The following is a 12,326-nucleotide window of genomic DNA, read 5'->3' as shown; positions in this document are numbered from 1 at the left end:
TTTTTTTTTTTTTTTGTTCGTTCAGTGGATTCTTAATTGCAATTACGTATGAAAAGGGGAAGAGAATGAGAAGTCTGAATGACATGACAATATGACAATACGAAGATCTCTTTTTTTCTGTTTAATTTGCTTTTCCACAAGGATTGAAAAGGTATTTATGGCATGTTTCTTTATAATTGTATATCTGTTACTCTAATCATCATGCTACCCTTAGATCAATTCTAGAATTAATTTTATCATTGAAAGAATGTTGCATCAGTTGAAACAATACTGCTATATTTAGCAACAATATTATTTATTACAATTGGTAGCTCCATCTGTACACAATGATTATTTGGCTGCCAAATATAATGAAGCCTTGTAATAGACTACTACAGTTTTCTTTTTATCTATTAGGAAAACTATACAGAGAAAGCTGCTCTTATTGAGTTACCCCAAAAGAGTGGAAATTATTCAATTGTATATAGAGAGTATTTAATGACTATAATTGATTTTTAATGTTTAAATTGGATAATGTTAAATTAATTTAAATGGTAACGGCTCTAAAAATACAACGAATGTCCCTCTCCGTCAAATGACCAAGTTTTTGCGTTCGTCGTCTTCTTTTGTGCCACAAGTTATATCTACATAAATTGAAAGCTTAGAATAAAACAAATAGTATTGCAAACTACTTAAAACAATCTAATTATAAGAATACTACTATTCTTCTACTCCTCCCGTACCTCTCTCTCTATAAAACTGTCACTCAATCATTGGGAAGAAGAAGAAGAAGCAGAGTTAACATAAATAACTTTAGCTTCACCTTTAAACCCATTAAATTGAGTAGTTGCAGCAGAAGTATAAGCACCCAAATTAGGGAAATATAACCAATCTCCAACAGCTACATCATGACTCAATTTACTTGATTTAGCAACACAATCTAATCCATCACAAGTTGGACCCCAAATTGAAAATGAAAAGTTCTTAGCACTTTGATGGTTGTAATAAAACTTATTTTCATGAGTTAAGACATATGGAATTGGATTTTGATGATCAAATAAAATACAATTCATATTTCCATAAACTCCATCATTAACATAAAGCATTGCATCAACTTCTTGAGAATCTTTAATATCACGACGGGCAATAATATGAGTTGCCAATGTGAAAGCATTAGCAACCATAAACCTACCTGGTTCAGCAATGAATTTAATTTCATGTTGATTAACAAATTCGGTGTTAAAAAATTGTTCAATTGCAATTTGAACCATTTTAGAAGATTCTTGGAAAGTTTCCCGTTCAAACCCTCCACCAATATCCAAAATCTTCATATTAAATCCCATTGAAATTGCTTCATCAAATACAATACGGGCATCTTTGATGGCGGTATAGATTGATTGGAAATCTTTTGCCCCTGATCCAACATGGAATGCAACCCCCTTAATATCAAGATCTAATTCTTTTGCTAATGGTAATAATTCATTAATACAAGTGGTTAAATCACAACCAAATTTAGTTGATAATCTACATTGAGCAGTTTCATCATTGGTAATAATACGAATTAAAATACCACAATTTGGATGATATTTCTTTAATTTATATAATTCTTGAACATTATCAACGGTAGTTAAATTAACTTGTGATTGATTTGCATGTCTAATAAATGAATTTGTTTTACAAGGATTGGCATAAACAATTCTCAGTGGATCAATACCTAAGTTTAAAATTGTATCAATTTCAGTTTTAGAAGCACAATCAAAATTAATTCCATAATTTGATAAAAGTTTAATAATTTCAATATTAGTATTACATTTAACAGCATAATGAGGTAAAATATTAGGTAAATATTTTTGCCAAATTTCAATTGATTTAATAACTTCACCTAAATCACAAACAAAAAATGAATCTTCATCTCCTGCTTCACATTCTTCATGATCAATTGAAGAAATATGTTCAATTAATGCTTGTTCAATCAATTTAGATGAAGAAGTAGTTGATTCTTCATTCAAATGTTGAATATTGTTCTTATTATTAAATTGAAATGAAACTTGATTATGATCAATATATGAATCTTTGTTAATTAATTCATAAGGTTGTTCATCTTGGATAATAGAATGTGTCATAACTTGTATGAATCCTTTTTGAAAAACTACTCAAAATACTGTAAGCGTGTTAACCAGGTGGTGGTGATAGGGGATGTGCTGCTATAAGGGGGATCAATAATACTCACAAGATGGTGATGAGTATATTATAGTTTATTAGACTTCAAGCGGCAGCTCTCGTTTGGATTACAAAAGAATAGTTTCTTATAGAACAACAAGAAGAAGAAGAAGAAAGGAAAGGAGAAATAGTGTAAATCTATATTTAAATCAAAAGGTGAAAAATTTGAAATTTTTTTCAGCCAAGGTTTAATTTCTCTCATTGTTCAAATTAAGAGGCGGGTTTCTTTTTCTAATTGCTATCTAAAATCACAAAACTTGAAAAAAATGTGCAGAGAAAAAGAAGTCAAAAAATCTTTTTTCTGTTGCTTACTTTCTTGCGATTCGAGCCCTAAGGAGATCTACTGATCCACAGTTCTACAAAATTAAGATTGCAAAATAACTAATTAATTACAAATTTTGTGTAACCCATACGTTATTATACTACTTGTGGTGTATATATTCATTCATACTAAATATAAACTGTGCAAAATATATATGCAAAATATACATTGTCTTCTCCATCTCTCTACAACTCAATCAAAGGTTCAGGTTCAGGCACATATGGTGACTTCCTACTCCCCCCAGTCCTTATCGGCTGCAACTCCCCACCGGTACTATTATTAGGCACCCTAGGAAACATACTACTCAACCTCTCTCTCTCTTCCTCTTCTTCTTGTTCCCTCTTCTCAACGTTTTCCAAACTTGGATACTTCATATTCGCATCCTCAACCGCATTTTCAGGAAGTGAAGTACTGGCTCTTCTTACATATGTTTGAACAGGTAACTGTTGTTGTAAATCCTCAGGTGGGGGATAATGAGGTAATGAAACTTCATAAGTATCTTCTTCTTTACGTGGAAGATAATCTTCTCCAGTAGGATAAACTATATTGGAAGATGAAGAAGGAGTATGTTGTTGTTGTTTTTGTTGTTGTTCGGGATATATCGATTGTGAAAACCGTCTTGGTCCAGTTGAACTAGTCGCAGTTCTTCCATTTGATACTTCCTCTTCCAAATCAGCTTCACATGGGGCTAGGGTTGGGGTAGGGACTTGTACTTGGGGTAATCCAGGTTGATGTTGTGGTTGTGGTTGTTCATACTTGTTATACGAGTCTGTAGAATATGATTCTTGTGGATACGAAGCATAAAATCCAGTCAGTTGTTGTTGTGGTGGCTGTGACTGTTGCTGTTGTTGTCTTTCATAACCACCAGTTTGCTGAGCTTCTGTATATGGGATCTCTTGCGATGACCTACGGTATGCAGTACTTTGCTGAGCTTGTTGAGCTTCCGCATATCTCAGATCTGGAATCTCTTGTGATGACCTACGATATCCAGTATTTTGTTGAGCTTGTGCCGGTTGTTGTTGTCCCGCATATCCACTCACTTGGGGAGAAACCCGTTCTCTCCCATATCCACTCACTTGCGGAGAAATGCCCTGTCCATCAGTATAATTAGGATATAACCCAGTCCTCAAAGTCCCCCCAGCTGCCTGAACATTCTGAACAGCCGGCGAAATATAATGATTTCCATACGCCATACTCAATTTGGATTCCAAGAATTGATCATATAATCTCGAAATTGTTGAAATCTTATTATTCATCTCCATAAAGATATCATATTTCTCAATTGAGTTACGTAATGATTTATTCACTTTTGGTTTTAATTTGATGATTTTGGAATGTAATTCATTTAAATCTTGATCATACATTATATTAGCTTGTTTCTTGGGGTCATTACGTAGATTGTTCATCAAGGTGATGAATAAGTTAATTTGTTCTTCTTCAGCTTGTGATAAGTTCTCTTGCTGTGATGGCTGTGCTTGCGGTTGAGCTTGTGCTTGTGGCTGTTGTTGCTGTTGTTGGAATGGTGAACCGGTATATGCTGGCTGTTGTTGAGTCTGTTGAGGGGATTGATATTGCTGTTGAGCCGCTTGATTTGGTTGATATTGTTGTTGCTGTTGTGATTGTTGTTGAGATGTTCCAAATTGTGGGTAACTAATATTGTAAAGGTCCAGTTCCGGTTCTTGAGGTTGTCCAAATGGATTCAGAGGTACATATTCTGGTTGTTGTGGTTGCAGTTGCGGTTGCTGTTGTTGATACATATTGTTGATCTTCTGTTGAGATTCATACTCTTGTAAACTTGCCGCAATTGCAGCTTTCAAATCTTCATCCTCTTCTTCATCTTGTCCAGAAGGTTGAGGTGGTGGAGCTTGTACAGGCGCCGGAGGAGTATATGCTGGAATTGAACTATCTTGTAAACTTAATTCAATTGCTCTTCTTAATTGTTCATCTTCATCCTCTTCATTATTATTATTATTATTAATCAGTCTCAGCTCTGGTTCATAACTTCCATACGAACCTATTCCACGGGAATGTTCTTTCTTATGCTTACCTGATTTAACCTTCTGTTTTGCCAAACAATTGTCACAAACTCTAACTGGTTCCGTAATTCCCAATTCTACCAAAGGAACATTATTTGCTGAATGCAGTTGACAAAATACTCCACCACATGCACGACAATGATGTTTTCTATTCATCATTGAGAATGGAGTATAACAAACCATACAAGAATCAGAATCAATCCAATCAGGAGGAACTTCAGAATCAACAAATTTGCTAGTTACACTAGTATCTAAGTCTGGAAATTGATAACCTTCATTAACCAATTGATTATAAACTTTTTCAACATAAGATAATTGTAAATTATCAGCAAACGCAATTTTCCATTGTTTTAATAATGATAAGATAAATTTACCAACATTTAATTTAGCTTCATTATTTTGAATTTGATAATCTTTAATATTATATTGAACTTTAAAAATGAAATCAATTAAATAATCTATAAATTCTTTATTAGCAATTTCAATCAAAAAATGAAATCCACAATTCTTAATACATAAATCAATAAGTTTTAAAGTTGAGGTGATTAAATTAGGATTACTATATATCAATGTTAATCTTTTCTTTAATGCTCTCATTGATTGTTTTGCTGGGATGTTTTTCGATCTAATCATATCGGTGATTTCTAACGCAATTGGTAAATCAAGTTCACCATTTGGAATAGATTCAGAAGTAGCTTGAGAAATCTTATTGTCTAATAAAACAGTAGACACATTGCCTGATGATCCTCCAAACCATGCCATCTTTGCTTTTATTTGTTTGATGTAATGCTATTCTAAGTTTGCTTAGTAAAATGACAAAGAAAGTGATTTGATTTGGTTTTTTGCCTCTGGAGATTTGAAAGGACTAAAAGTTTGTTCGGCTGGTGGCTGGGCTGTGACCTTTTCCCCACGCCTCCTTTTTTTCCACTATGAGTATTTGGTCAAGGGTTAGGCTGGATATGGACTCCCTGGAAAGATCTTTTCATTCCAAGGGGATTAAGAGAAGAAGACATAGACTCTACCAAATGTACGTATATATATATATATTAAAACGCAAATATAGTTACAAAAAATTGTTTATAAAATGACCATTCCTAAGTTTACATAAAAAAAATATATTGTCCTCCCAAAATACTACTACTGCTTTACTTCAAAAACATATAAGCTGAAGCTAAACCTAAACATCCGACAGAAAGCCACCAATACTTCTCAAACAGTTCATTATATACTTCTCTTCTTGCATTTGTTCTATATTGATTCTCCAAAGATCTTTTAATTCTCTTTCTTGCATTGCTTAATTGAGATTCAGTTTCTGATTGTTGATTAGTTGGATTTAAAGCATACGTAGGTAACATAACCGGAGGTTTATAAGCCAAATATAATGGTTGCATTGGTGATCCATCAAATTGATAAATTTGTAAAGTATATCTTCCATGATATGGATCAATATAAACTTGATAAGTTTTAAACCATGTAGCTTGAACATATCTAGTATATTGAGATTGTGAAGGATCTTCAAAATTACATGGATCACTTAATAATTGTCTACCATCAACTGCTATTGGTGTTAAGACTAATGATCCATTACTTAATAATTCATAAGTTCCATGTTGATAAGTAATAGAAGCAACCGGACAAGAATGATTTTGAGGATTAGCAACTACTCGATATAATGCTTCTTCATAATTTCCATCAGCAGTGAATGAATATGAAATACCTGGTAAATCAGGTTCGATTAATAATTCATCTACTGGGTCATAAAACCCAGGACCAGTAAATACGGTATTAGATTTTGAGGACCATGTTCCTTCTAATTCTGCCATATTTGGATCAGCTTTTGCTAGCAAGAATATACTGAAGATAGTATATATGTAATATAAACTTGTTCTCATTTGTTTAGTAGTCTGTATATAAGTATTAAAATGCCAAATTATTTGACGTGTTGTGGTTATTGTTTTGAAAAATGTGGTGGACTTTGTTAACAAGTCAGAAATTGAACAGCTTCTCTCTTTCTAGTACAAGGTAGTGTGACGATACAGCGAATGATTCAGATGGTTACTTCGATATCTCCTAAGAGCTGTTTGTAAGTGTAAATAGTGTCAAAAAGTGATAATTTACTTGAAATTCTGTAAACTAGTAGAAAGGGAAGCAGAAGATGAATTTAAGCAAAAAAAAGAAATTGGTGTTTTGTTTCTAAAAAAAGATTTTGTATTGATGTTTGGATGTAAGGTCATAGAATTTAGGGATTGTGTCTTCTTTTTTCTGGTTTGACAGAACTTGACAGATTCATTTGAATGACGTCTATAATTGATGGAAAAGATCTCTAAAACCAAAATGGCTCCCCAAATGAAAAGGCCATTCCTGTCTTGATATCTGACTGCATATATTTCACATGAAAAAAGTATAGAAACAATTGCCTAGACTCTACAAATAACCATTTGAAACAGTTACTGTACAGGAAGGCTATACTCTCTTGTCGATCAAGAAAAAAACTTAACATTCCTGAGATCGTTAAAGGCACTGCCATCTTGCCAAGTCAATATCATTATACACACTCCTCTCAACCCCCTTTCCATTCACCCCTAAAAAAATTTTGCAGCCAAGATCTTTAACAAAAATAACCTCCTGGTTGTTATGAAGATTTATAATTCTTATCTTCATGTGATCGATGTTAGTTTTCCTAATAGATTTATTTATACGTAAAAAGAATTTAAATATTCGGTTGTTTGTTTAACCAAAGGGGTACGTACTTTTGTGTAAGTACCAGATGGAGACACAAATATCATAATTTCCGAGATTTAGTAGTTTTGTGCTTCATAACTACTACCAGTTGACAGCAACTATCTAAACTCACAAAAAGATAGCATTCTAAGTTGAAATCGAAAGGACAGTAAGTTACGTCTATTAAAACTTCAATAGAAACTTAGAAAAAAAGATCTGTTGCAAAAAAAGTTTTGCAACAATTATGTTTTCGTAATAAAACAATATCGTATTATTGTATATATATTCACAGAATCAAGAACTATAAAAAAACGGGGGGGTATGATTAATAAATGATAAATGAATAAAAAAGATTATAAGGTCTATTTTGTTAAAACAAGAAAAAGAATAAAAAAAACCAGCATATATATGTTACACTCTATGACCACATTCAAATATGACCACAGCTCTCTACTTCTTGCAATATTTCTTCACCATAATAGGTGAATGATTCTCACTTAATGGCGTAATATTATTATCACCATGTGGTCGACAATATTCAAATACATCATGTTCTTTACTAGATGTAGTACTTAAACTTACTTGTGAGTGATTTCTTTCTCGAAATCGACCAGTTTTGGGTGCATATGGCGAATAACCATGTTTACAAGGAAGTAATGGTGGTGCCTCGGTAGGGGAGGATGATGAATTGAAACTATAAGGGATCTGACGTGGTGGAGGGATACTACCACCACCACCAGCATTGTGAGTATTGTAATTATTGTTATTGTGGTTATTGTAGTTATTATTATTATTAGCAGCGACCATAGGACCTCCGGTCGATTGTGGCGGAGTCATCATTTGGCAGGTTGTTGTGTTGGTAGTGGGATACATTTTCTTTAATAATGTGGGTGATGTACTTGACATTGTGGTTGGTGTTACTGGAGATGGGACGGGTGTGAAGCCGGTTGATGTATTGGAAATAGTGGTTGTAATTGACAATGGAGATGTAACCATGGTTGGTACAATTTGTGGAGGTGGTTGTACTCTGACTCTGAATTGTGAAGTTAATTGATGGAATACAAATTGTGGACCTTTACTATTAAATAATTGTAGTATAAAATCAGAAGAATTTAATACTGCTTTAATTAAATTCTTCTTGATGAAACGATATTTTTCAATATCCATTTGAACTGGAGTTGAACTATTTAAAATAGTTTGATAATCAGGATCTTGTTGAGAAATTTGTAATGTTTCATTTACCAAATCTAATATGACTTGACCTAATTCTATAACATTAATATCAATTAATTCTGATGAATATAATGCAACATAACTAAGGAATTCTTTAACTTTAAAGATTTCATTAAAATGAGTTGAATTATCAATAATACTAAACTCATCACTATTAACAATAAATTCTTCAATTGAAGGATCATTCAATGACCATTCCAACGTGTTTAAGATATGGAGTTCCATTTGTTTAAACATACCAGCATCATACAGACATTTTGTTCCACATAATTTAATTAATTCATGTAATTTAGGTAATCTAAATCTTTCAGTTGGACCTAAATATTTCCCACCTGATCCATAACCTAAATCATTAATAGTTCTAATTGAATTAACTTTATTTAAATTACTTAAATTAACAAAATGATTATTTCCACCTTGGATTTTACTTGAAATCCAAAGACAAGTAGTTATAATTAATTGAGATTGATCTAATAAGACAATTCTTTTAGAACAATATCTATCAAATAACCTAACCGCTTTAACAAACACAAATGGAATAATCTTTAATCTTATTGACATCTTCAATAAGAAATCAATTAATTTTTGTCGAATTGGGAATGTTAAATATGGTTGTTGTTTATATAATTCAAGATTTGGTTGATTTGATTCAATCAAATCTAACATGACTTCATAAATATCCATATCATACTCAGCAAGGTTTCGAGTATGAATGTCTAATTCGGAAGTATATAAATCCTTGGGATATTTGACTTGTGTAAACGACTTGCGTTCTTCTTGTGGACTGGAAAGATGTGGTGGTACTGCTTCTACCATGGTTGGTCCTAATGGTCTTGAAATTATTTTGGCAAGATTAAACATTGATGAAATAAATATATGATGATTGATAAAATGCAGAAATTAACGAAATTGAAAAAAAAGCTAATGAAATGAAGTGAAGTAATGAAATGAAGTGAAATATATGAAATATGATTATAATATAATGCAAATGAATAAAGGACTAGTAGTTCTTTATAGTAAAACGAATGTATAAGGAAGTGGTTGAACCAAAAAATGAGCGGCTGAAGCAAAGCTGAACAGGGGAAGTGGAAGGAAATGGGAAGCAGGGGAAGTTAATGACGAATTATGAAACAACAACTGGAAGCAAAAAGGGAAATCTCAGGAGTACAAAAGAAGTTTTCAGAAATATAGAAAACTTATATAATTAAATAAATATTTAATTTCTTCCATATTGGAAAAATAAAAATAATTATTTTAAGATTAGAAAAAAAAATTAAAAAAATTAAAAACGTAAACTAAAAAAAATAAAAAATAAAATATTAAAAAATAAATTTTATTAAAATTTGTGATTAAAAAATAAAGCTAAAAAATATTATATTTGTAGAAAAAATAATTATTACTAAAAAATAATTCAAGCAATTTTTCCTTTGAGTTATTCGTCTTGCTAACTGCAAGCAAAAAAAAACCAGGAGACGACGAAAGGTCCTAACAGAGACGAGGACTGCTTTAAGTTTAATATTTATAGATAGCTAATCTCCCCCCTGGCCCCCGTGCTTATTTTAATTACTATAGATTCCACGATCTACTATAAATCAGCCCAGTAAAAAAGGACATGACCTGATCACATACTGTAAAACCTTGGAAAAGATTGTCCCAAAGGGATGTAGAAGCTTTCACCTTCCATAGCATTCTCTCTTGCAACGTTCGATTTTGCGGGGATTGGCTTTCCTGTAGACTTAATTTCAGAAGCTAAGGAATCAACTTGGATACAATTGGATACGATAAAGAAATCAACAGGATTCCCGGGACCAATAGGTCTTATTAAGGTACCTTTTGCTGGTTACTGAGAGTAATTATATGTTTAGCATATGTGATTCGATCTTTATTAGAACAAGTTAACCCATGTTGCTCGGTTACGATAGAGGTAGACATTTCTAGTGGTTCGATATTTTTTCTTATAAGATTTTCCATGATCTAATATTCTGGAAAACCTTCTCCGTTACTCAAAAGTCTTGTTGTTATTTACATTATGATATCCACTTTGTGAAAGAAGAAGGTTATAAACTTAGAGAAGCAATTACATTTCTTCTTAGTACAAAACTCACTTTTTTATTTCTAGAAAGATTGCAAATTGTCTCATTATTGGAATAACTTTTTTGAGACATCGAAATTTTAAGTTTTTTCTTGAAGACTTACACACAAACCCCAAAATAATTTTTTAGAAAAAAATTTATTAAAAGGCATTATTATTTTTTAACTTTCGTCTAATTTATTTTTTAAGGGGTTCGAAATTTGTGATCCGAAATTTTCTTTTACGGTAAAAGGGTGCCCGTCAAAAAAAAAATAACCAGTAAACCAAAACAAAAAATATTATAATTTTTCATCAGTCCATTGAAAAAGATATCAATTCCTAATTGGATCAATTTTTTTATGCTTTTCTGTATTGTTCAATTATAATTTCCTGATGAGTGAAGCAAAACGGAAGACCATCGACAGTTTTTTTTTTAAATTTTGATTCCGTCATAACTTGAAAGCTTGTGGTTTTGATTCATAGAATAAGCTTCCTCGTAATTGTAAAGACCTCTGTTTATGTTCTCGCTTGTTTAAAAAGTCTTTGAAAAATTCAGCGTATAGATAACGTCATACTCTTTCGTACATAGGGATACGACTAATGCTGGTTCTGCCTCTGGCGCCTGCATGGGTATGCTTGGCCCTACTTTGTTTATTCCGCGCGGGGTCTGTTTTCTTCATGAAGCTTTCAAAGATGACCGACCCGAACTAAGATAGATATACTTCAAACACATGTATAACAAAGAATACTGTAACATCATTTGCATCATTGCGCCCAATTGTTGATAGGTTTCGAATGGGTTCTTGTGACACTAGACCTTCTGTGTTTATGTAATTACAGACAGAAAGTTAGACGATTTGGGCCATCGCCAGGTTTTGCGTCACTTTAAAAATTGTTATTGATGTAATCTACCAAAACCGTCTTTGTGTCTTGCTCCCCTTTTTTTAAACTTTGTAGTGGGAGCTTATTGGTTTGTGTCGTTTTTTTTCTTGTTGTTGTCGATTGAGGTTATTGTTCAAACAAACTTAGTAAATATGTACAAAAAAATCATCGTCGTCAGTAGTTGCAACTCTGAAAAATTTATAACCAATGTTGGAAATTAAGTCCTTTACAAAGCTTGATTTAAATTTTTCTGAGTGGGGATCAGAATAGGAAATGATGCCGTTTAAACAATTGTTAACAATTGTTAGGTTTAATCAATTGTTAGAATGCGATGCTTTCCTTTGTTTGCGATTGCTATTGTTGTTTACAATTGACAAGCCACGATTGTCCATCTTTTTTACTTTTCGATTAAAATACATATCGTATGATCACTACAGACATCCCGATTTTTTAGAACTTATTTGCTCGCTTGTTGTTTGTTTATATTTATTAGCCGAAATACCCAAGGGTGGTTGTAAATGCACAGTGAGGTTATTTCCAGCAAATATTATTGGTGGGGTATACGGATCTCAAAATAAACTATGCTCCGAAGTACGATAAAGCAAAGAAGGTTTTGAGGAGATACCCATTAAATGAGAACATACCTACGTGTTAATTTTAGAAGGTAAACACAGATACATACATGCATAAGTGTTTGTCAGACGTATGGCCAAATAAATTTAGCATATATACAATGAGCCTCATTATTGATTATGTGTTATGATAACCTGTCAGTATCGTCGTCAGAAATTAAATGTGTACCTTTTATGGTTATTTTGATGCCCATGGGAAAACTTTATTGTTAGTGTTTGATCTTTGTGAT

General features: G+C 32.4%; 4 protein-coding genes across 4 annotated transcripts; all 4 read right to left on the bottom strand. All coding sequences in view use genetic code 12, as the record gives it.

Annotated features, from left to right (window-relative positions):
• Positions 1 to 749: 749 nt before the first annotated feature.
• On the bottom strand, positions 750 to 2,102 carry SPE1 (ornithine decarboxylase; the record flags this gene model as incomplete). The annotated part of the gene is made up of 1 exon (XM_049409123.1): positions 750 to 2,102. One exon carries the CDS (start codon positions 2,100 to 2,102, stop codon positions 750 to 752), a length of 1,353 nt encoding a protein of 450 aa, XP_049261631.1.
• A 604-nt stretch (positions 2,103 to 2,706) lies between these two features.
• On the bottom strand, positions 2,707 to 5,319 carry VPS27 (ESCRT-0 subunit protein; the record flags this gene model as incomplete). Its single annotated transcript, XM_049409122.1, has 1 exon — positions 2,707 to 5,319. The coding sequence occupies one exon, from the start codon at positions 5,317 to 5,319 to the stop codon at positions 2,707 to 2,709; it is 2,613 nt and encodes an 870-aa protein (XP_049261630.1).
• Positions 5,320 to 5,702: 383 nt separating this feature from the next.
• On the bottom strand, positions 5,703 to 6,380 carry ROT1 (Rot1p; the record flags this gene model as incomplete). Its single annotated transcript, XM_049409119.1, has 1 exon — positions 5,703 to 6,380. One exon carries the CDS (start codon positions 6,378 to 6,380, stop codon positions 5,703 to 5,705), a length of 678 nt encoding a protein of 225 aa, XP_049261629.1.
• Positions 6,381 to 7,728: 1,348 nt separating this feature from the next.
• On the bottom strand, positions 7,729 to 9,372 carry HGC1 (cyclin; the record flags this gene model as incomplete). The annotated part of the gene is made up of 1 exon (XM_049409118.1): positions 7,729 to 9,372. The coding sequence occupies one exon, from the start codon at positions 9,370 to 9,372 to the stop codon at positions 7,729 to 7,731; it is 1,644 nt and encodes a 547-aa protein (XP_049261628.1).
• Positions 9,373 to 12,326: the final 2,954 nt, after the last annotated feature.

This window comes from Hemisphaericaspora subhashii (assembly GCF_019202705.1).
Source record: "Hemisphaericaspora subhashii strain CBS 10753 chromosome Unknown scaffold33, whole genome shotgun sequence".
Taxonomy (NCBI): domain Eukaryota; kingdom Fungi; phylum Ascomycota; class Pichiomycetes; order Serinales; family Debaryomycetaceae; genus Hemisphaericaspora; species Hemisphaericaspora subhashii.
This window is presented reverse-complemented; position numbering and strand designations above follow the sequence as displayed.